The 25,887-nt window shown below is 35.8% G+C and overlaps 3 protein-coding genes across 3 annotated transcripts; all 3 read left to right on the top strand.

Moving 5' to 3' along the window:
* Nucleotides 1–5,767: 5,767 nt before the first annotated feature.
* LOC112734302 (cocosin 1) lies at nt 5,768–8,959 on the top strand. Its single transcript, XM_025783559.3, has 4 exons — nt 5,768–5,906; nt 6,382–6,576; nt 7,838–8,570; nt 8,660–8,959. Exons 2-4 carry the CDS (start codon nt 6,390–6,392, stop codon nt 8,811–8,813), a joined length of 1,074 nt encoding a protein of 357 aa, XP_025639344.1. The 5' UTR covers nt 5,768–5,906; nt 6,382–6,389; the 3' UTR covers nt 8,814–8,959.
* Nucleotides 8,960–18,476: 9,517 nt separating this feature from the next.
* Nucleotides 18,477–22,177, top strand: LOC112734301 (putative transferase At1g60990, chloroplastic). Its single transcript, XM_025783557.3, has 12 exons — nt 18,477–18,727; nt 18,830–18,931; nt 19,246–19,279; nt 19,627–19,700; nt 19,831–19,896; nt 20,014–20,078; nt 20,269–20,356; nt 20,582–20,647; nt 20,912–21,077; nt 21,182–21,265; nt 21,351–21,478; nt 21,680–22,177. Exons 1-12 carry the CDS (start codon nt 18,542–18,544, stop codon nt 21,863–21,865), a joined length of 1,245 nt encoding a protein of 414 aa, XP_025639342.1. The 5' UTR covers nt 18,477–18,541; the 3' UTR covers nt 21,866–22,177.
* A 33-nt stretch (nt 22,178–22,210) lies between these two features.
* On the top strand, nt 22,211–25,597 carry LOC112734300 (probable receptor-like protein kinase At1g11050). Its single transcript, XM_025783556.3, has one exon. It carries the CDS (start codon nt 23,533–23,535, stop codon nt 25,438–25,440), a length of 1,908 nt encoding a protein of 635 aa, XP_025639341.1. The 5' UTR covers nt 22,211–23,532; the 3' UTR covers nt 25,441–25,597.
* Nucleotides 25,598–25,887: the final 290 nt, after the last annotated feature.

Below are 25,887 nucleotides of genomic sequence, written 5' to 3'. Positions count from 1 at the left end.
GATTAGAGGAAGGGTGTTCAATGGAGAGGCCTTCGAATTTATCCTCGTCCAGAAATCGAAGGTGGTGGGCAATAGTTTTGAGAGATCGGAGGGTGCAGGTTTGAAGAGGCAGCGCTGTGACATGTTATGGGAAGGGAGAGGTGGCGCTTGTAGTGGTTGTTGGCTTTCAACAGACGGCAACGGTGGGGGTAGTTGAAAGGAAGAGGAAGAAGAATGGGAAGAAGAAGGAGGGGCGCACTGAGGGCAGTGGCGGCCAAAGGTTGATGGCAGTAGGTTCCCGCACCACACCGTCACTTCCTTCCTCCTTTTTCTGTTCTTCCTTTTTTTTTTTAAGAATATGAACGTCATTTTTTTTATTTTTTTTTTAATTTTTAGTTGTTGTTGATTTTGGATCTGAAGTTGCAGTGATTATTGTTGAATTGTTGTTAAATCTAAAATTTCTGTTAATTTATTTTGTGGATATTGCTGCTGTTGTTGATTCATTTTGATTTTGGTGTTGCTAAAAGTGTGTTGCTGTTGCTGAACTTGGTTGTTGCTGTTGCTTGATTTGTTTGGTCCAGATCCTCAGAGTGATCCCTCAAATTCACAACTTTTACCATTTTAGTCCCTCAAATTCAAAATTATCAGTACTGGTCCCGAGATTTAGTTTGGGCACCATATTAGTCTCTAAACCATTTCTAATACTGAATTAGCGAGTTAAGTGCTGAATTGGCTCTAAGTTGCCATACTGGATGTATGGCTAAACAACGTCGTTTCGTTTTAGCATTTAAACAAGGCAAAAATGAGAAAAAGAAGAAGAGTTTATATGATGTGTAAATTATTATATCTCCTTTCATTCTCCAAAACGACCATTTTTTTTTGCCTTATTTAAGTGCTAAAAAGAAAAGACGCTATTTAACCATGTGTCTAGCGTGGTAGGTTAGAGCTAGTTCAACATTTCATTTGTTGATTCAATATTGAAAAGCGTTTAGGGACCAATATGGTGCCTGGAATTGGATCTCGAGGATCAGCATAGTGTATTTTGAATATGAGGGACTAAAATGGTGAAAGTCGTGAATCTAAGGGACCACTATGGAAATTAAGTCAATTTGTTTGTTAACTTGAACGAAAACTTGTTGTTAATGAAGTTTGAGGAGAGAGAAAATGGGGGTTGGTGTAGAGAGAGAAAGGTGGGTGAGGAAAGAAGCTTGGGTTGGGAGTTTGAGTTTATTGGGTTGTTGGGGAGAGAACAAAGTTTGGATCTTTGGTTGGAGGAAGAAATGGGTTGGGAGGATGATGGAGAAAGAGAGGGATAATGAAGCCGCTGCAAATGGTTGAGTTTAATCTTTTTATTTTATAATTTTTTATTTTATAATTTATTTTTTATAAGGGTAAATTTATTTTTTAGAGTGAAAAGGATGATTTTAAAGCGTTTTTAAACGTTAAGGATGATTTTTGTATTTTTCGTTCGTACTATTTTTTTCTTTCTTTTTTGTCTATATTTTGATGTTTTCTCACCTCATCTATTAGCTTATTCACTACTTATTCTCACGAAAAAACCATATATTTTTCCGTCACCTTCCGATGATTTACCATCTCTTCACACTTTGTCACTTTTCAACCATTTTTTGACAGTTCGTCATCTTTTCAGCAGTTTTTCAGCAGTTGACCACCCTTGTGGCAGTTCTGTCTGCGCTTCCTTCCAACAGTTCCGTCTATATTTTCTTATGGCAGTTCCGTCTACACTTTTTGTGGCAGTTTTGTCTGCGCTTCCTAGTGGCAGTTTTGTCTGCATTTTCTTTTGACAGTTATATCTGCACCCGTGCTATTAGTTTAGGAGACCATTTCGATAAAGACACTAAAAATGTCTTTATTTAAAGACGTTTACATGTATCATGATATTATTGGACATCTTTATTAAACCGGTTAATAATTTATTTTTTAATAAACCAGACCAAAATTAGTTTATTATAGCAACAATAATAAACCCAATTATTCGCACTATAATTTTTAGACCCGAGTTGATTCGATCGATTTACACAATCTAAACTGAATCATGTTTAAATTTGTAAAAAGATAAATATATCCCTGATTTTTGTTTAAAAAAAAAAAGAACAAAAAAAAATGATTTAGTGAGTTATGTAAATTGGTTTATTCGACCGAATCTAATAACAATTGGGTTTATTGTTATTGTTATAAAAAAATCAGTTTTATTGTAGTTTGTTAAGAAATTTAAAAATAACCAATTCATTAATATATCTAATAATAATGCGACAGATAAATGTCTTTACAAAAAGACGTTTTATTCGTCTTTATGGGAGCATCCTCTATTAGTTTAGGTATTTTTTCGTTATTTTAAATAAATTTCAAACTCAAGTGACTATATTAGAATATATTAAGATCAATTAGTTTTTATTAGAATTATTTAACATATCTGAATATTTATTATAGGATAATATTATATCTTTATGAAGGTTGTAGAAGGTTTAGAGAATGGCGGTTGAATCTAGGACCTTCTTTTACTTTAATAAAATATGGCTTAACTTATAAACTTTCACTTGGATTCTGTTCGGACTCAGCAGTGAAAAATTTATGAGATAATTTATTTTTATCTCATAAATATAAGAAAATAGAACAGAGAAGGGAAAGGAGAAGCTGACACCATCATGTATCTTGGTTCAGTTGCATTGTGCAATGCAACCTACATGCAGTTCCACCACAACAGTGGTGGGATTTCCAGTATAGTTAAAGTATTATATACACCAATTCTATAGGATTCACACAATCCTTCTACTCTCAAATTCTAACCTAACTTGATTTGGTTATGCTAATACCTAATCCTTTACTCTTATTGCTTACCCAACTAAGAAAGGGGTACCTCATAGGTATAAGATACAAGACACAAAACCAATCTAAAGAAATCTGAAATCACTCTAGGCTTTTCTCTCAAGTGTTTCACTCAGCCTGTTAACACTCTTTGACTTTTACTTGAGCTATCTCTTTATGCCTTTTCACACTCAAAATTACAGAAAGATATACATAGAAAATGAAATTACAATCTGTAAAACATGAAGGAGATTGATGCTTCAACAGTCTCTGTTGCTTTGTGATGAACAAGATTTGCTTAATTCTGATTTAGTTCCTCATTCTGGCGGAATGCTTATTTGAAAGAAAGCACTGTCCAAGTTGATGAACTCTCTCAGATAGGAGTGTGCATGGCCCGGCCCGGCCCAGTCCCGAACACTTTAGGGGGCTAATTTGGTGTGATTTCATCGGGTTTAGGGTCAGGTATGGGTCTCAAAAATAGACCCGGTCATTATTTCGGGTCGGATCCGGGCCATAACTCGGGTCACCCGAAATCGGCCCGGTGACCCGGTCATCATACATAATTAATATTTTGTGTTATTAGTGATGGATGATGGCTATTATTATGTGAAATTTAAGTGTTGTAAACCTTAATATTTTGTGTTATTAGTCATTATATATAAGACTATAAGTTAATATTTTATGTTTAAAATGCATAAGACTTTAGACTAATGCATAATCTTGTGTTATTTGTATTGATTTAAATATTTGGTGTTATTAGGCAATATTAGTATTGATTATGGTTATGCTTTAATTTTAGAAAAGAGTTGGTTCTTATTATATTTTTCTAAGTGAATTTTACCATGTCAAATAATGATTGGAGTCTTGGAAATTTAGATATTTTTACATGCTAACTTACAAGAAGGTATCAAGGTAATATAATGTTAATGGCCCGGTTTTCACCCGGTATAATCATGGCCCGAAAGTGTATAGGTTTCATCAGGTCTAGGGTCGGGTTCGGGTCTAACAAATAGGCCCGGTATATATTTCGGGTCGGGTCTGGATCACATCAAACCCTATTTCACCCGGCCCATGCACACCCCTACTCTCAGAGAAGACTTGTCAGAACATGAACTTCAAACCCTGGTTCTCTCTCCTTACCTCAATATGAACAAAGATTTTCTTTTTTATATCTCCTTACATGTTGCTGAGTTGCTCTCATCCAGGTCAACTCCTCGAGCTGTGTGCTTTCCAGAGGTGACATTTCACTTTCTTCCATTAACCCCAAATCAGAAATTTCAAATATGATTTTCTTGTTTGACCGAAGTTAACTGAGCAGCAAAAATGGTGGTTCAGTGATGAGCCTCAAATCCATACCATTAAGAATGTGCTTTGACTCCAAGTAACTTTGTGAACCATTGATTTACAGTAGCATAGATCAAAAATACCTTTTGCCATTTATCCAAAAATAGTGTCGTAGAGAGTTGGAGATGGAGTGAAGAAAATAAATTGTATGCAAATGGAAATGAATCACCTTTTATCTTTTGACTTAGCTTAACATGGTTTGATTTTGGTGATTAGACATTTGCTTTTTGCTTAACTTTTCTCTTTCTTTCTTCTTTGATGAAATGGGCAAGAAGAAGCTCTCTCTCTATCTCTGTGATTCTGATCGCAAATGAAAAAGGTGAACATTGCTTTGGAGGCAACACCTTGAAGAGATCAGCTTGAGAGGAATGTCTTGGACTTGGATCATATTCACTTACCATTCAATCCATTTGCTTTCTGTTCATCATCTTCGGGCCGTTAGTGTCTTGTAGCTCACCAATTTTGATTTTATTTTTCATTCATTTGGGCTGCTGCTTTGTTTTTTTCTTTGGCCTGCAACACTTAATCAAATTCAATTAAAAATTAATTAGGTGTTTAACCCATTAAAAATAATATTTGTCATTATTAAATTAATTTAATTAATTTCTTAACTCAACACTTTATTATTTCAATTCTCTTAATATTTATAAATATTTTTTTATATTATATTATTTGATACAATTAGAATACACACATTTTTTGTATACTGTGCTTTCTCCTACCTTTTATAACAATGTTGATTTGTTTTTTGGATAGTTATATAAATTTTAAAATTTATGTAATAGCTAGCTGCTAGCTATAGATTATATTGTTTTGTTTTTATCTTGTGGCTGTTATGCGTGCAAAGCATGGCTTGTTAATAGTACCTAATAAACTATAGTATCTGACTCTATTTTAGACATTTGAATAGGGTTATCTGTCGGATACATCTAATTCATTTTATTTTATTATATTTTATATGCATTATTGCTATGATGATATATCATATATCTAACATAGACCGTCAATTTTTATTTAAAAATTTAATAATGCCACTTTGAGAATAATAATATATTTAAATAAGAGTAAAATATCGTTTTTATCTCCAACGTTTAGGGTAAATCTTATTTGTGTTTCTAACGTTTAAATCGTCTTATTTGTATCCCTAACATTTATAAAAGTGATTCAATGTTATCCTGCCATCAATTACACATTATGAGTGATTTAGTTTGAGTTTTAAAAATCTCTTTTTGAAATTAGAATACAAATGTCTAGGATAGAATCGATGATCTATCTTCTCTAAAAAATAACTCATCAAATGTTGAAACTAATTCCTACAACATTTACATAATTTACTTTTCTAGAGACATAATTGAATCTAAACACAAATAGTGGGTATAATATTAAATCGAACACATCCAAGTGAGACCTAATTGAGAATGAATACATCCAAGTGAAAATAATTGAAAAATATAATCTGATTTGTTAATATAATTGATAGTAGGATAACATTGAATTACTTTTATAAACGTTAAAGATACAAATAGGACGATTTAAACATTAGAGACACAAATAAAACTTAACCCAAATGTTGGGGACAAAAACAATACTTTCCTCTTTAAACAAATTGTCGGTCTCACATACATGCCCTTCACTCGGAACTCTATAAATGTCAATGATGTCTCTTGAGTTTGCGTGGCTTCTTAATTAGAAGAAAAGATTTGGGACAACCTAGGCTTATACTCTTCTTCCTTCCATATTACATTGCAGAAGTACAGGTACATGTTTCTCTTCTCTTATAATTTTAATGTCTTTAATAATAGAAAGAAACTTGTGGTATATGTTAATTTTTTTTTTAAATATTTTTCTTGTTACAATAGAAATCCAATTCCTTCACCCTTACCCATTTTATATTTTGTTGATGGATTATTAACTAAAAGGATAGTTTTCTAAAATGGAACTGTTTTGTGTTTTATTTTACAACATATACATGTGTATTTATTTTTCTCTTTAATTTTACGTTTTCAAATGTGAGATATAGAGGCTTTTTTTTTTTAATTATTTCTTGGTCTTTGTATTTAATCTCTATTTTGATAAGTAAGAAAATATTTTAATATCCGAGTAAAAATTATATTAAAGGATGATACACTGATTAAGGTGCAAAGAGTTAACTTTTTTTTCTTTTTTAATATCCGAGTAAAAATTATATTAAAAGATGATAGAATGATTAATATGAAATTATTGGTCCCAAAGAAAAAGAAATGGAGTTGGAGTTGACACCAAAGAGAGCAGAAACAGTGTTTGAAGGAGATGGAGGAGGGTACTACGCTTGGTCAAGTCCTATGTTGTCTAAGTTCAATTTGGGTGGTGGTCGCCTTCACCTTAAGCCTTGGGGCTTCGCTCTTCCTCATTATGGAGATGTTTCCAAAGTTGGTTATGTCATTCAAGGTAACCTACACTCTCTATTTTCCTTTTTAGTTAAATTTAGTGCTCTATAAAATTTAACATTAGAGTAATGCTAGCCAACTATTCTTTTCCATTTAACATTAGTTAATTTTTTATAATATTTTATTTATCTTTAAATTATAGATTCTAAATCAATGATCTTTAACTATAAATATTTAATGATAAACTTAAATTCTAAAATCAATTAATATTAACTAATTAAAAGTTTTTTTTATTTTTTTTAACATTATTATCATCCCATAATTCTACCTGTACCAAAAAAATACTAGATTTAAATACATTTCTTAATATTAGTAAGAGAGTAAGTCTAGGATTGTACATGGATTACATAATATCCACATATTTTCCGTAATTATTTACATTCGATTCGAATTTTGTGGATATTATCCGATCTGCAAAGCCATCGGATCAGATCCAACCTGCACTATGCTACGATCAGATTGCAGATTTGATAGTGATATTCGCAGATTTGTAGATCCGCATATCGGCATGTCTCATACAATAGCATAGTTTATGATATTTTGTTTTTAATTTTTTATGTTGTCTTCAACTTAGAATAATTAAACTTAGATCTTGTGTTATTAGTTTTTTTTGTTATTCAAGAGAATTTTTATTGATAATATTTTAGGAGTAAATAGGCTTAAACAGGTGAACAAATGAATTTTCTGGACATTTTTTAGTAAAAACAATCTAACAGGACTTTAAAACACTTGCGGATCGGATCGGACCTGACCTGAAAAATGTGGATATTGTATCCGATCCAATCCGATAAGTACAGTACAGATAAGATAAAATTAAAGGCTATATCCAATCTGATCCGTATGCAGCCCTAAGTAAGGCAACAATAACTTATTCATTTTTTGCATACTCTTATGTATATATGATTATTTAAGTAGTAAATCTAAGATAAAAATTTTTCTAAATTCAAGGCATTGATAAAGTAAGAAAGTATAAATTAATTATTTTTAACCACAATTATGAAACTTACATATATGATAGAAATTATAAATTTAATAATAATTAATCTTTTTTATTTAATTATTTTACAATTTTTTTTTTGTAAATCTATATGACTATATCTATTATATATATAAAGAAAATTCAAAAAATTTTAGCATAACTTTTTATTTTTTTCTAAAATATCTTTATGAGTATTTTTCTCCTTAAATTTATTAACTCAAACTCAAATTACATGTTGAAGTTATTATTTCTTGAATTGTAAGTATGGCACATATATATGTAGGGAACAATGGTGTAGCAGGAATAGTACTCCCCAACACTAAAAAAGAAGTGGTTGTAAAACTTAAGCAAGGTGACATAATACCAGTGCCTATAGGATCTGTCTCATGGTGGTTCAACAATGGAGATTCAGATGTTATCATTGCTTATCTTGGTGAAACCTCAAAGGCTATTTTCCCTGGTCAAATCACCTACTTCTTCCTATCTGGCTTTGGAGGAATTTTAGGAGGCTTCTCTTCTGATCTCACAAGCAAATCCTATAATCTCAACAAAGATGAGACAAAAATACTCACAACAAGCCAAACTGGTGCTGTCATAATTAAATTAGAAAAAGAAAAGGCTCATGACATGCCTCATCCCCATGTAGACCTCACCAAAAAGCTGGTCCACAATATAGATGCCTCAAAACCTGATTATAGTGTGAATAAAGGTGGCTCAGTCACAACAGTAACAAGCAAAGAGTTCCCTTTTATTGGGGAAGTTGGGTTGAGTGTAATTATAGTGAAATTGGAACCTAATGCTATTAAGACTCCATCACACTCAATTAGCCCTGTGGCTCAGTTAATTTACATTGCTAGAGGAGGTGGCAAAATTGAAATTGTGGGTTTGAATGGACAAAGTGTGTTGGATACTCAAGTTGAGGCTGGTCAATTACTTCTTGTGCCACAGTTCTTTGTGGCAGCTCAAATTGCTGGTGATCAAGGAATGGAGACTTACTCTATTGTAACCACTGAAAAGTAAGTTTGAGATACTGAAACCATACCACACATTTTTCTTATTAATATTTGGTTATAGTACAATAATAATACTCTGTTATTATTTGCAGTCCCTTGTTTGAAGAGTTGGCTGGAAAGGCATCGGTGTGGGGAGCTATGTCCCCTATAATTCAAGAAGTGGCTCTTAATGTTGACTCTGAATTTCAGAAGCTTTTCATATCCAAGATTGAGGAGACAACAAATCTTATCCCCTCTGATATTTAATTCGTATTGTATGTATGAGTATGACCTACGTGTTATTTTATTTTATTTTTTATGATATCTTTGATTTGGTATGAACCCCGTGATGGATGCAAAGATTGCATGCAATTTAATTAATAATATGGGTTATTGTACCAGTGTTTGGGTTATTGTACCAGTGTTTTAATTGCCAAAAACGTGGTCTTAATTCCATTAGGAGAAAATATAAGTAGACAATAAAAATATTAAACAATGTGAATAATGGATATATCAGATGTTCATTTTATTAGGTGTATGGATGACTATTATAATATTAAGATTTAAGTGAATAATTTAGAGATGTAACATGTTTTGATTTGATTAGTGGTTGTTTATGTTGTTCAAAAAAATTATTGGTTACTTAACATTACCCATTTCATATTATTGCGTGTAATATTGAATCGAAAGGTTGAAAATATTTTCAACATTTAAATATATGAGTGATTTGATATTTATTTTATGATGAGTGTTAAGAAGTCAATAAATTTTATAACTTGTAATCATTAATTAATTATTATTAATATTTTTAATGATATTTTTTGGTGACTTAAAAGAAAAATAAACAAAAACTAAGAAAGAAAAAAAAACAAGAAACTGCTTAAGAAAGGCAGTCCCGCTGAATACTACTCTCAAACTCCTTCCAAGGCAATGGAAGCTCCACTTGGGGAGAAATAGTCCTCATTGCAGTCTTTGCCATGATGTCTGCTACTGTATTTGCATCTCTCAAGATCAATCGAAGATCAGCACGCCATTTCCAAGACATGATATCTCGGATTTTTAACACCAAAGGATCAGTAAACCCAGAGCAATCTTGTAAATTATTGACAATAGTAAAAGCCTCCACACAGTCTGTCTCACATATAATGTCTCTTTGTCCCGAGTCCCATGCTAAAAGAAAGCCTCTCCAAATAGCAAACAACTCTCCTTGCAAAATGCTACGACTCTCAATTGTTTCCAGACAGCCTCGTTGCCACCTTCCCTTCCAATCTCTGCTAACACAAGCAAAACCAACTCGAGCACCACCACTAATGGTTGAGGGGATAGATAGTCGTTGCAACTCAAATATTTTTAATGATATGAGATTATATTTAATAGTATAGAATTATTCATTTTTTTAGTTAGTTAAATATTGATCAAATTTTAATAAAAATATCGGTCTCTTAAATTTTCTCTTATTTTATTTAAATAAGATCTTAGGTTGCAATAACGTGAAAAGACTAAAAACACTATTAAAAAGAAAACATACATCTTGTGGAATTCAAGGGAAAAGAGAACATAATACGAAACTGAAAATTAGGATTATCAGGATCTGTCATTGACTCGAAATTTAGTCTGAATTAAAAGTATATTTTATTGAGTTTGATTATTTTATTTTTGTTCGATTTTATTTTTCAGTCAGATTTCGATTATATTTCGTGTCATCTGCTTCGATTTTGAAATTAGTTTTTTATAATAAAAATTATATATTTTAGAGTGAAATTAGTAGTGTGATATTATATTTTTATATTTTAATTAATATTTTTTATATTATAAAATATTATTTTTATTTTAGAATAATTTATTTTAATATAAATATGATATACCATTTATTAAATTTAATTTTTAAAAATAAAATTTTATTATTATAATATTTAAAATTTATAAATTTATATATACTAATTTTATATCGGTCAAATCGGTTTAATCTAATTTATTTTTAGTCACTTTTAAATCAAATTAAAATAGACCTATTATCCTTTTGAAATTGGGTCCGGATTTAATTAAATCTACCCAACTCATAAACACTCCTACAACGGTCAGGAATAACAAAAATTCATTGTGAGTAGTCCTTAATTGTCAAATGCCTGTAAAAGTAAATTCAATTCAATCCAGATGAAATTGCATGCCTATATAAAAATTGCAGAACTAACAATTTATTCAATTCAAGAACATCTTACTTCAAGAACATGTTCTATTATATTGTTCTAATCAATTTTGTTGTCTTGGTTTTCCGAGCACCGCTTTCACCAGTGAACAAGCTAGATTATTGGCCTTGGCTTTCTTTCATCATTGCTGTAAATCATGACTAGCAGATAGTCACTATTGCAGTTTAACATAGCTGACAAAATATCAAATTTAATTATGAACACACCAATTATAAATAGGAGTGTCAAAAATTTTCAGGATGTGAGAATTTTGGCGGAAACCGTCTTGAATGAGGCTTTAATGATGGAGAAATTTTTTCGTGAAAATGGGGATGGGGAGCGAAATTTTCTCGAGACAGGCGGGGAGTCGAGCGAGAATCTCGCCCCATCTTCGATAATTTTTCGAATTTTTTAACTTACTTAATAATCCTTACTTTATTTTTAATATAGGAGTTTTTTTAGTAATTTCACTCATTGAAAAATCCTAACCCTATTGTTTAAGATTTTATTTTATGGACTATAATTTGCTATATTATATTTCTAGACTTATAATCTTGGATAAGATATGTTTGTGTGTTTGTAATAATATTTTGTAGTTTGTTTTTTTTGTTTTTATATTTTTTATTATAATTTTCATATGGATGTTAACACATAAGGAGAGGAAGAATGAGGTTCCGCAAAAAATACAGGAAACACTGAGAATGGAGATGAGAACAATTATTTTCTCATGGCAAAAAACGGAACGGAGACGAAGATTAATTCTAGGGCCAGGATGGGAAGCAAGGAGACATCTTCCGCCCCCACCCTGCCTCATTAACATCTCTAGTTGCAAACGAGATTCTCTCATACTACTCCATTTATACGTCTGCAATGACAAATAAATCAGGCAAAATCTTGGATAAGATATGTTTGTGTGTTTGTAATAATTGAGATTTTTTCAAAAGGAATACAGGGGAAATAAGGCCAATATATATTAGAAGATAACTAGATATTCACACAAGCTTTGTTCAACGTCTATGATCTCACATCAAGTTGGTCTCTATGAAAATTTGAAAACAGTGCAAGACACCGCATATATGCCATTATCACCAAATATGAAAAATAAAAACAAACAAAGCAAGATGAGGTGTTTACGACTTTACATACACAGGGCAACCTAGATGGAGGATTATGAATAATGGATCTCTGTTTTTTCTGTGGAGTCCAATATGAGCCCATTATATACGGAGATTCAATATTATTGGGCTTAAAATGGATGCTAATATCAGTAATATTAAAAGGATTGGGTTTTGGACACACCAGCACCAAGGTCCATTTGAACCCTATGTTGGACTTCCAACTTCGCGGTGGATTAATCCTTGCTTGTCGGATTAGAAAATATCATGAAAAGTTTTTTGCATCATAGTTTCTCTCTTCCACCGCTTTTGCCGATTCTGAACCACCACCATGAGGGGCGGTTTTGTCCGAGGAGGACACTCTCGCTCACATGAACCACCCAGAGCTCCTGGAGAAGATAATGCGAGAGCAACCAGAAAAGTGAGGAAGGTAGGTGAAGACCAATGCTTTTCGGGAGAGTCTCTTCTCAAAGCAAGGGAGGAAGAATGGATGGTTGAAGAAGGGATATGAGGACAAGCTGGAGGTGAAGCTAGAAGATCCTTCAGTGAGATGGTAAAAGGAGGTAGAACTCCAGTAACAACGGAAACTAACAGTGGAGCTGGAAGCCTGGTAAGAAATCAGGAGGATATGATGGAGGAGGACGGAAGAGATAAAAGAGAAGAACCACAACCACAAAGCAGAAACATTCCAGAGATAAGGGTGGAGAAGGTTAATGGGATCTTCAACTTTATTTTGAATGAAGCGGCCATGAAGAACCTCAGACATCCATGGTGGGATACACTGATTGTGAAGTTGATGGGTAGGAAAATATCATTACCAGTCCTCACCCGCAGGCTAGAGAGTATGTGGGGGAAGCAGGGAAGTATTGAGATGATCGACATTGGCAACGAGTTCTTCATTGTAAAGTTCTTCTCACAAGAGGACCTTGACTATGCACTGACAGAGGGACCGTGGAGGATCTTTGACCATTATTTATCAATCAGATTTTGGAAGCCAGATTTCAATCCAATGGAGGCAACAATTGATACAGTGGCAGCGTGGGTGAGGTTACCAGGTCTGGCCATTGAGTACTATGACAAAGAGATGCTAGAGAGGATAGGTAATATTGTGGGAAGAACTCTCAAGGTGGATTCCAACACAGCTGAAAAGTGCAGAGGTAAATTTGCTAGGTTGTGTGTGGAGCTCGACTTGACAGCACCACTCATATCTCAATATTCCATCAATGGTGTGAGGTATTTGGTGGAATATGAGGGGTTGTATGATATATGCTTTACCTGCGGTATGGTAGGCCATGAAAAAGCAAAATGCCCAAAGAATGTAGTGACCGGAGAGGGACAGGATAAGCCGGCGGCATCAGGGAAAGAAGACAGTCAAGGAAGAGAAGTTGATCAGGATGTAGAACAGCAGAGGAGAGCCCAGAAGGGTAAAGAAGTAATTATAGAAAATGAGGGGGGCACTTTGGGAACTGATATTTCACAGGAGCAATTTGGACCATGGATGGTTGTGAATCGTCAGCCACGTGGCAGGAGAACAAAGATAGGGGACGCTGCGGCGGGTAATGGGACGAAAGGAACAAATGATGGTGGAGAAAAGCAAAATACCAGGAACGTGGGTGGTACGAGGTTCGCAGTGTTGTCTGCAGAGGAGACAAATGAGGAGGCAGCCAATCATCTGGCAATTAAGGATATTCCACCAGAAAAGACAAATCAGAAGATTCAAGAGCCTAGTATCGTTTCTACAAGCAACCCCACTAATACACACAAGGCACCCAACATGAGCTCATCAATTAACATCTCAGACCAAGCATTTGTTTCATCCCAACAAAAAAGAAACCAAACAGAAAAACCCAAAAGCCCAAAAAATCTTGCCAACATAAAGACCCCAACACAAGCCAACCCAACAAAGAACACCACAGAAACCCAAAAAGAACTCATAAGAAAAACACCCAGCAAACCAAACCCAGCCCATAATTCTGCTACACAATCTATCACCTTAGGCGATCCAAACAATATGGACACATCACAAAACCTTTTATCCCAAAGTCCGGGTACTCAAATTGAAAATACACAAGATATTGGGGAAGACATGGTCATTCCCGAGATAGCTGTTATGGAGGAGGATCAACACAACTCCATGGACTCAGAACCACCAGACCCACACTCTATAGCTTCAGAGATAATGGTGGAAGCAGCTCTTAAGTTTGAAGAAGAGGAGCGGGAAAAAATATCGGCAGAAGAGGAAATAGCTATGGCCATGCAGGAAATGGATGAGAGCGACATGCGAGTTGAAAACAACTCAATGAACACAGAGAACGGTGAAGATATGTGCCTTGAGAGGGATAAGATGCTGATGGAACAGTAGGTGTCCGGGTGTGCTTCTCTACCTATCTTTCTCTATGATCGTCCTTTCGTGGAATTGCAGAGGAGCAGTGAGTAAGGCTTTCACTCGCTCCCTTAAAGAATTTAGTAGGTTATATAAACCTGATTTCATAATACTTCAAGAAACTAGATGTAGTGGTGACAAAGCTTTGGAAGTTGTTAGGAGGATTGGGTTTGAATTTTTTCATATAGAAGAAGCCGTTGGCTTCAGTGGTGGTATCTGGATCCTTTGGAAGGACCCACATATAAATGTTAATGTCAGAGTTTCAAAAACCCAATTTGTGCACTTAGATATCACCAGCAGCAATGGGGAGACTTGGCTTCTTACCGCCGTTTATGCTAGCCCCCATGAGAGTTTAAGGAAAGAGTTTAGAGAGGATGTAGTCTGCCTTGCAAGGGGCGTGCAGAAGGAGTGGCTAGTGGTGGGAGATTTCAATGACATAGCGTGCCCTTCAGAAAAGAAAGGAGGGGGGAGTATTGATTCTAGAGCGTGCATCAGATTTAAGGAATGGATTAATGCTTGCGGCCTCATAGACCTTGGCTATGTGGGAGCCAAATATACGTGGAGAGGACCTCAATGGCAGGGGCTAGAGCGAGTTTTCAAACGGCTTGATAGGGCCTTGGGAAATACAGCTTGGAGAACTAGATTTGAGGAGGCTAGAGTTGATGTTCTTACGAGAATAAACTCTGATCACCACCCCCTCTTAATTACTTTCAAACCACAAGCACAACAACGAAAAGAGAGACCTTTCCGTTTTGAGGTTATGTGGAACCTCCATCCAGAATTCAAAGGGTATGTGGAGAGCACCTGGAAGAAACAAGAGCCGCTTGGTACTGCCTTAAGAAACCTCTCAAGAGGATTGAAGGATTGGAATAGAGATGTTTTTGGTCATATTGGAAAGAAAAAGCAGAAGCTACTCAATCGTTTAGGGGGAATTCAGAGAGCGCAAGCTAGGGGCCACAACCCTTTTCTTGAGAGGTTGGAAAGAGAGCTCACAACAGAGCTTGAAAATGATTTGGAGAAGGAGGAGCTAATGTGGCTACAGAAGTCCAGAGAGAGATGGGTAGTTGAAGGCGACCGCAATACAAAGTTCTACCATACTAAGACCATTATAAGAAGGAGAAAGAACAAAATCTTAAAGTTGCGTAACGAGAATGGGGAGTGGATGGAAGAAGAGGAGACCATTGCCCAACATGCTATTAATTTCTTTAAGATGTTGTACAAGGAAGAGGAAAACAATAAGCTAGTTCAGCTTGTTATCAATAAGTACCCCCCACTAGATGAAGACATCAGGAGGGAGATGGATGCACTTCCAACCCCAGAGGAAATTAAAGGAGCTTTCTTTAGAATTGGTTCTCTTAAAGCGCCGGGGGAGGACGGCTTCCCGGCTAGTTTTTATAAGGATAATTGGAACTGTATTAAATCTAATGTTCTCTCCATGGTGGATATCTGTTGGAAAGATCCGGCTTGCATTAGGGAGATGAATAACACGCTGATTACACTCATCCCAAAGACCCCCACACCAGAGTTTATAACCCAGTTTAGACCCATTTCCCTCTGTAACGTCAGTTATAAAGGGCTATCTAAAATAATAGTTGACAGAATCAAACCTTGGCTGGTGAGTAGAATTGCCCCACAGCAATCCAGCTTTGTTCCAGGCCGGAATATTCATGATAATATATTGATAGCCAAAGAGATAACTCATATCATGAAAAGAATGAGAGGTAAGAAAGGCTTCATGGCGATCAAATTCGACTTCGAGAAAGCCTATGATAGAGTGAGGTGGTCTTTCCTTAACCAATGTTTGGAGGAGTTTGGGGTGACAAGCAAGTTGAGAGAGATTATCATGACATGCGTGTCATCCGTCTCATACAATTTGTTGTGGAACGGAGGAAAAACAGAGATTTTCAGCCCCACAAGGGGTTTGAGGCAAGGTGACCCATTGTCACCTTATCTTTTTGTAATGGTGATGGATAAATTATCCCAGATGATAGAAGAGTATGTGGAATCTAATAACTGGAAGCCAATCACAGTTGGAAGAAAGGGACCGAAAATCTCCCACCTTCTTTTTGCAGATGATCTCTTAGTGTTTGCGGAAGCAACTGTGGAGCAAATTGCTACTATTACAGATGTGATGAAGAAATTTTGCGACGTGTCTGGGTTGAAAGTCAGTGTTTCCAAAACAGCTATAACATTTTCTAATAATGTGAAGAAAGAGGAGAGAGAGACCATAAAGGGAATCTGTCAGTTCCAGCAAAATCAAAGCTTGGGCAAGTATCTCGGAGCAATGTTTACTAATCAACGAAGAGGGAAGGAGAAGTTTAAACATGTACTACAACGAGTGCATAACAAGTTAAAGGGATGGAAAAGACAGTGTCTATCTTTAGCGGGGAGAGTAACACTTGCAAAGGCGGTGCTGAACCCTTTAGCATATTATGACATGCAACACACCAGACTCCCAAAAGGAATTTGCAGGGAGATAGAGAAAGCTATTCGAAGTTTCGTTTGGGGGGATAACCAATCTCAAAAAAAAGTTCATAACATCGGGTGGGAGACGTTGTGCCAACCAAAACAACAAGGAGGGCTAGGTTTTAGAAAGCTACATGAGATGAATGAAGCCTTTATTATGAAAACTCTATGGAGACTGTTCACGGAACAGGGAACTCTATGGACACAAGTGGTTACTCACGATAAGCAGGGAAGTTTGGATGGGCTAGAGAATATAAACATCAGTAATAAACGCTCTCCTTTTTGGAAGGAACTGCAGAGAGCCTGGGCTAGAATGAAGCAGCACTGTAAGTGGATCGTAGGTGATGGTAAAACAATTCGATTCTGGGATGACATTTGGCTATCAGGAGAGGAACCTCTTAGAGGAAACATTTTACAAGACATTCCAAGAGAGTGGGATCAGTACACAATTGGAGACTTTGTAAATATAGATAATCAATGGCAGCTCAATATTTTGGAACCTTTTCTCCCACAGAATCTAATAGAGGAAATAAGAAAGACAGAGCCGCCACAACCTCAAAAAGGAAAAGACACTATCGGGTGGAAATATACAGCAAATGGAGTTTTTTCTATTGCAACTGCATACAAGAGCCTAAGTAGCCAGCAAAGTGAAAACAGCAAAATTTGGAAAGCAATATGGAAATGGAAAGGCCCAGAAAGAGTGCGTACCTTTTTGTGGCTCATGAATCATGGAAGGTTGATGACAGCAGATAGAAAAGCCAGAATGATGGGAACTTCTCCTTACTGTCATAATTGTCCCCAAGTGAAAGAATCGATCCTCCACGTGCTGCGAGACTGTCCTAGCGCATCCAGGATCTGGGCCAAATTAGTACACCCAAATGCTATTGCTCTCTTTTTCACAATGCCTCTGGAGTTATGGATACAGACGAACTTTAGCAATGACATGGGCAAAAGCTCTGAGCACAATTGGGTGGACGAATTTGTGCTAACCTGCTATTGGCTTTGGAAGTGGCGAAATGAAGAGGTTCACAATCCAAGTTTCCTCCGCCCAGTGAATCCTATTTCAATTATAAGGGAAAAAGCAAAGGAGTATAAGAGAGCTCATCAGAAAGGCACGCTTCTATCTATTGAATCAGCTCAAAATAAGGAAAACTTACATTGGATCCCACCCAAAAGAGGGTGGGTTAAATTGAATACCGATGGCACATCACAAGAAAGAACAATGAAGGCTGGGTGTGGAGGTCTTCTTCGAACCCATAATGGGGAGTGGATTGGGGGTTTTCGGGCAAATTTGGGAAGATGCCAACCAGTGCAAGCTGAGTTGTGGGGCGTCCTCCATGGACTTCACATGGCAGCAGACCTGGGAATGAGAAGAGTGGAGGTGGAAGTAGATGCAAAGGAAGTTTACGAGGCTTTGAAGGAGTATAAGACAGAAAAATTATGTCACAACAAAGTGCTAAACGAGATTCACAAAATCCTTCGTAGACCATGGGAAATTGCTTTTATTCATATTGGTAGAGAAGCCAATCAGTGTGCACATTGGCTAGCGCACAGTAGCATCAAGTACAGGGAGTCTCTTTACTTTCTGGATGTTCCCCCGATAGATTTAGTTAGTTTAATGAGAGATGATGTAAAAGGGGTTCCTTGCCCCGAAGTTAGTTTAGTTTTGTAGGTTTTTTTTCTTTTTTTGGGCCTACGGCCCCTTACACTTACCAAAAAAAAAAAGAAAATATCATGAGAAATAAAAAAAAAAAAAGAAAAGAATTTCAATATGAACAACACACCTGCTTCGAAATTCTTATAGATTTTGCGTTCTAATCCAAAGTGTGCGTGTGAATTGCGAAAATGGCAACTACTACTACCACCATGTTAGTAGCATCTCATCTCTCACTGCTCTCAAGATATCGTGTTCCCCGAAACGCTGCGTTTTGGTCGCCACATCATCATCATCAAAAGAATAAGCTAAATTCATGGTCCATTTCGGCAAATTCTTTCGATCTCTCTCCTCCGCCAATCGACCATGACTTCCTGGTCTGCTCTCAGCCTCTCTCTTTTTACTATTTTTATATTTGTTTTATTTTTTTAAGCTCTCTTTTCTTTAGTTATGTTATTATTTTCTTGATTCTTTTGCAGGACACTGTTAAAACTGCAGGCGCTAGGGTTTCTGAGGAAGGGATCGTTGAAACATTTTATAATGATGATGAAGCGCTCGATGCCGCGGAGAACGGAGTTGCGGTAATTTTGTTGTTTTATTGGATTATTTGTGCCTGTAACTTGCTGCTTTTAGTTGACGGTTTGTTTTAGTTCCTTGAGCTGATTAATCCGTGATTCTAGAGAAGTAGAGATGCTTCAGTTTTCGTGGATTACCATAACTAAATACTCATTGCTTTGGATGTGTCTAACAAAATGTTAAAGCTAATACAATTTGTGAAGTCTAATAGTTCCATGAATGTTAACTATTTTAGCTAGGTTCATTACAATTGTGTTAGATAATATGTGGGATTTAGTTGTTTACTTAATTTGATTCTTTGTGGCGTCTAATTGTGTAGGTTGTTGATCTTTCACATTTTGGGCGGATTAGAGGTATACTTGCTTTCTCTATCATTGTTAACAAAATTTCCTAGCCATATTAGGTTAAATAAAGTAAAATTGGCAGAAACATGCATAAAGAGACACTAATGACAAAAAAAGGGGCAAAATATTTTTGCATAACTATTTTTCTTTTGCTATTTTCTGTTCATGATTAGTGTATAATGTGGTACTTATTAGTTACTTGTAGATCAAGTGAAATATGGCTAGTGGCCATGGTTTGTTAGAGATATAAAACTAAGCATTCACAGCACAACTTAACCTATTGGGGAAGTTAACCCTTGACATGTTTAATGTTTGATTAATTTTCTATGCATATATTTGTCAAATCTGAAATGAAGTCAGTGGAGAAGATCGTACCCAGTTCCTTCACAACCAGACTACTGCAAACTTTGAATGTCTGCAGCCGGGGCAAGTGCGTACGGGAAGAAAGTAGCATTGTTTCATTGAACTAAGGCGTTATTTGGAAGTTCTCTTCAATTTATTTTTATATTTCATATTATAATACAGGCTTAAGTAATGGGATTTCTAACTGAAATCCATAGGGATGTGACACTGCCTTTGTGACCCCAACAGCTCGAACAATAGATATTGCACATGCATGGATCATGGTAAACTTCATTTCTTGCTTGTTTTCTCTGACTTTGTTAGTGGTTGTTCTCTTTTCTACAATGTAATGATATCTAAGTTTTGAAGTAGCTGATGACTTTCTCCTATTGCTTTGACAGAAAAATGCAATCACATTAGTGGTTTCACCTGAGACTTGTAGGACCATTACAGAAATGCTGAATAAGTAGGTAACTTCATTTAATGATTGCATTCTCACAAAGAGCTTAAACCTTTTTTTTGGGGGGTTTGAAGAGAAAAGGAAGAAGAGGGGGGGGGGGGGGGGGATAAGAGAACAGGAAAAGCTTTTTTCTTGAGGAATATCTTCAGACTATGGAAGCTGCACGAATTAAATCTTTACATATAATGATTTCAAGGTACATATTTTTTGCTGATAAGGTAGAGATTCAAGACATTACTGAGCAAACAAGCTTATTTGTTTTGTTGGGACCTAAAAGTGACCAGGTAAGAAACATCTTACTTATTAGATAAAAAGCAAGAAACAGTATTTTTCTTTTACACCTTTAGGTTGTTTGGAAGGTTGGAGAGGAATGGAGGGCTTGTACTTGTAGTGTGAAATTCACACTATAAGCCTTTCCTTCCCACCAAACATCTAATTCACAAAGGCACAAACAACCTTAGTGTTTTGAATGACTAAGTTGGTAATTTTCAAAATAATGAAATGAACAGGTCATGGAGAACTTGAAACTTGGTGAACTTGTGGGAAAACCATATGGCACACATCAACATTTTAATGTGAGCATTGACCATACTGATAATCTAGTGTGATGTGTACCAATTATTAGTTGTTCAAATTTTGCATGTTTAACTTCTTCATAACTTCTTAAAATGATTTAAATTTATTCTTCCCATATAAAGTTTCAACAGCATTACATAATAATTAATATCTGCATTGTTATAACGTTTTCCTCTGGTTGAAGACTTGAAAAGCTTTAAAACCTAACTAATCTGTTAATATTCATGTAAAGGAATTCTCTGAAATGTCTTTGAAATTTGTAGGTTGATAAGCAGCCTTTAACTATAGGGGTCGGAAATATCCTTTCTGAAGGTGGTTTTTCATTCTTGATGTCTCCAGCAGCTGCTCCATCTGTCTGGAATGCTATTCTTGCTCAAGGGGCCATTCCAATGGGTTCTAATGCATGGAATAAATTACGGATAATTCAAGGTATTGAGAGTATCACTGACTTGGCTTTAGATTATATGGACTTTATATATAATTAACATATACTTACTTTTGCATTATCTTTTGATCATGACTTGACTTCTCAGGAAGGCCTGCTCCAGGAATGGAGCTTACTAAGGAATTCAATGTCTTAGAAGCCTGTCTATGGAACTCAATTTCTCTAAATAAGGGTGTGTGACTGTTATTTTGCAGCTACTGATCTGCATGTAACGTTGATACTTGTTGGATGCTTAAGTCTGTTTTTGATCTTCTTAGGTTGTTACAAAGGACAGGAAACTATAGCAAGGCTGATAACTTATGATGGAATCAAGCAGCGGTTATGGGGATTGCATCTTTCTGCTGCTGCTGAACCTGGCAGCATTATTACAGTTGATGGCAAAAAGGTTATTTATTTCATTTTTTTTATTAATGATCGCATTATTTTTAATGAATTGTTGCATTTTATTTGGCCCCTATCACCTCAGAGATATTGGTAACTCTTAGGTAATACTAGTTCCCTATGCACCTGATATTGAGTTGCATTCTGTAATCCTGATTTTTCTCTTCAACGGGTTGGAAGTTGATGTTTTCTGTGAATCATGCAGGTTGGGAAGTTGACCAGCTATGCATCAGGAAGAAAGCAATCTGAACACTACGGATTAGGCTACATTAAGAGGCAAGCTGCTTCAGAAGGAGATACTGTAGTTGTGGGAGACAACATCAGTGGAACAGTGGTGGAAGTTCCTTTCCTTTCTCAGCAACGGTCGCCTTCTGGTAGTTCAACTTGTTGATTCTTTTGGCATGAAAAATAGAACATTGTGGATCAGTGTGGTTGTGAATTTGTGATACATAACATATTGATGTCGGATCAGGTAGAAGCGTATGAAAAGTTCCACTTTTTAATTTAGATGTGGTTGGGGGAATGGTGTAGGACGCAGTTATGGAATGTATAAGTGCTTTACGCAACTGTACTGTCAGGAACAAAAATCGGACCCTCCGATTACCTTTGTCAAAATTTAAATTTTCTCTTCCAAACTAATCGGACTCTCCGATTAGTAGGCTTAATTTTTTTTACAAAGAAATCGAATGGTCTGATTTCTTCATCCTTGGTTTCAGAAAAAGCTGTCTCACATCCATGTCTAGTACCCACATTCTCCACAACAACGCATAACACACATGCTTCTTATATCCAAAAAAATGAGCCGAAAAGTTCATGCATCATACTGGCCAATTTTTTTAACTAGTTTGCTAAATTATTAATGTCTGAATACAACTGGTGCCTATTTCATATTTGGAGGCTAATTATGTTTAGTTTGCATAAAGTTTTTAGAAAATACACTATACCTTTCGAGGAGGAATCTTGTCAATGTATAGTGTTAATTTTTTTTTATTAGAAAAGAGTTTCATCAGCCGAAAATTAATTCTTCATTCATTACTGAAAATTTTCTAAGTTACGTGTTAAGCTGATGTTTCATTTTTAATCCTTACTTATCTCTTGGTTTATAATATATTAAGATACAAATTTTGGTACAAGTGTTGACATTTTAGCATTATGTTTTGTAACAGAAAGTAGCAAATTTGGACTTATGTATATATACTATGGCGGTTTTGAAATTTTTTTTTGGATCGAGATTTAATTGGTGAATCCTGATACACGAGTAAAATTACCATAAAATGAAATAAAGAGAAAAGGATAAATAGGTTCTTTGCTTTTTGTTTCGCGAACATTTTCGTTTCTAATCATTTGAAAATATTTTTAAGTCTCTCACCTTTTTAAAAGTTGAACGAATTAGTCTTTTTATGCAAATATCTCCGTCAAACCTAACAAAAAAAATCTGATGTAATTCCCGTTTTGATGAGCTGGCGTTACGGATGCACACGTGGCATATAAATGAAAGGATATAAGTGGAAGGGTAATTTGTCCAATTTCCAAAATTACCCTTCCACTTATATGCCACGTGCATCCGTAACGCCAGGTCGTCAGGTCATTAGAACGGGAGTCACGACAGACTTTTTTGTTGAGTCTGACGGAGGCATTTGTACGAAGAGATTAATCCGTCCAACTTTTAAAAAGATGAGAGACTTAAAAATATTTTTAAATGGTTAGAGACAAAAATGTCCGTGTAGCAAAATATTAAGAACTTATTTGTCATTTTCTCTAAAATAGAATCATGTAAAAGAATTGGAAAATAGTTACGAGGAATGAGCATTTCAAAGTCAACTGTTGCATTGATTTCCGCAATACCTCTCCATAAGAACTTACTTCAACCACTCTTGTTAATGCAAAGTCATCAGCTTTTATTTCTGATCAATGCCGCGTTCCTTGAAATGGTGTCAGTGGCTCAGTTCTTTCTACCCCGTCTTTCACTATGTCATTGACTCATTGGTTCTTCTATAACATCCTTAAATACACACAATATGAAACAAACAACACAGCAAAAACACTGTAATCATAAACATGAAACCTGTTTTTGTGCTTCTCCTAATCTTTATTGTGTTTCCTACAAGGCCATTCTCAGCATCATCATCATCATCATCATCTCCCACCATTTCCCATGGTAGCAACAATTCTGTGTGCCCAGTGGGAATGGATTATGTGCTGACAGTCCCCTGGAACTCCTCTAGCTGCCATAACTTCCAACCTTTCCCATCCAAAAACAAAACACGTTCAAGTTTTTGTTGCACAGCTCTGTTATCCCTCTTTGGCATAGCACTTGCTCAAAACCTCAAAGAAAACTCTCTTTTCCAGTTCCCGAATCTTCCTACCTCAAAATCCTGCCTTCATCACTTCCAATCCAAGCTCAGTGCTCTCTCACTTCCAAACAACCTTGTTTCCTCTTGTTTTGACCCGCTTCAATTTGTTATCAGTCCCAACCTATGCGCTAACATCCAATCTAAGCAAGACTGGATCAACAATCTTGGTCCTACAACTCGGTTCAACGATGCCTGTAAGCCAGACCTCAGTGTCTCTGCCAACTGCGACATTTGTGTCACAGAAGGTCTAAATGTTCTGCAAAAGATGAATGTTATTGATGGAAATGCTTCTCATTCCCAAGACTGTTTTTATTTTTCAATTCTATATGCTGCTGGAATCGCAAACGAGCTTGGCCCTGAAAGCAGAGGTGCTATGTCTTGTATTTATGAGTTGCCACTTATTAATGATCAAGGGAGAGGTGCCAGAAGAAAGAGCCATAATCATGCTCTTGTATTTGGTTTAATTGGAGCTTCAATTGGAATCTTGGTTGTGTCTTCCTTGATAGGTTTGTGTCTATGCTACAACAGGTTGGGGACGAGAAAAGCTGCTGAGAATTTGTATGTCTGTGCTGAACCGACAGTGCAAGGGTCTAGGACTCAAGTGAGACCAAATACAGGGTCAATTTGGTTCAAGTTTGAGGACCTAGTGAAGGCCACTAACAATTTTTCAACCCAGAACTTCATTGGCAGAGGTGGTTCTGGCTTAGTTTACAAGGGCATTCTACCTGATGGCACAATGGTTGCAGTTAAAAGGATAGAAGAATCGGATTCTCAAGGAGATGAAGAATTCTACAGGGAGGTGGACATTATTAGCAACTTGAAACACCGCAATCTAGTGCTGCTAAGAGGGTGTTGTGTGGCTGTTAAAGAAGAGGAAGAGGATTCTGGGTACAGAGAAAGCCAAAGATATCTTGTTTATGATTACATGCCAAATGGTAGCCTTGAAGACCATCTCTTCTCTTCCATGGACAACCGAAATATGAAGAAATCACTTACTTGGTCTCAAAGAAAGAGCATAATCTTGGATGTGGCAAATGGGTTGGTCTATTTGCACTTTGGAGTTAAACCTGCAATCTATCACAGAGATATCAAAACCACCAATATACTTCTTGATGCAGGTATGAATGCAAGAGTTGCTGATTTCGGGTTAGCTAAACAAAACTTTGAAAGTAGGTCTCTGATAAACACAAGAGTTGCTGGAACTCATGGGTACCTGGCACCAGAATATGCACTTTATGGCCAGTTATCTGAAAAGAGTGATGTCTATAGTTTTGGTGTGGTTATATTGGAAATATTGTGTGGAAGAAAAGCTCTTGATTTATCTTCATCCGGAACACCTGCATTCTTTATCTCAGATTGGGTTTGGTCATTGCTGAAATCTGGTAACTTAGAATCAGCTTTGGATGCTTCTATGTTAATAGATGAAAACCTTACTAGTAGGAAAATAATAGAAAGATTCTTAATGGTTGGTGTTCTGTCTTCTCATGTAGTAGCTGATTCAAGGCCAATAATTTTGGATGCTTTGAAGATGTTAGAAGGGGATATTGAGATTCCACCAATTCCAGATAGGCCAATGGCTCTTGCACACCATGTGTTTCCCATAGTTATTTAGAATAGCGAAAATCAAGATGTATAAAGAAAATTAAGATTGAGGATGTAACTAAACTAAGTGATCCACTGGCACAGGTAACATTTAGCATAAGAGTTATAATTAAAAAATATATTTGGATGATATCGTATTCTTAACTAAAAAGCTTGTGTATATTGTCACAATATTAAGCATATGTTTTGTGTTTTACCGAAAGTGGCCGTTACAAGATTTAGCAGCACTTTAAACAGACTTCAGTATAACGAAAAGTGGTCGACACAATTGATACCTAAAAAAAATCTTATATCTTGTTGCGAGAATGCTAGTTTGAGTTTTGCTATTAATACAATGATTGATTCAATAATACTTTAGTAAATACTCAAAGAACTTTAATAATGAGATTTAATATCACTTGAATAACTATACGTTTCACTTTTATGACCAAATATATATAAGAAGAAATTTAAATAT

The sequence above is a fragment of the Arachis hypogaea genome, chromosome 3 (genome assembly GCF_003086295.3).
Source record: "Arachis hypogaea cultivar Tifrunner chromosome 3, arahy.Tifrunner.gnm2.J5K5, whole genome shotgun sequence".
In the NCBI taxonomy this organism is placed as follows: Eukaryota; Viridiplantae; Streptophyta; class Magnoliopsida; order Fabales; family Fabaceae; genus Arachis; species Arachis hypogaea.
Note: the sequence above shows the minus strand (reverse complement) of the source record. Positions and strands in the feature narration are given on the sequence as shown.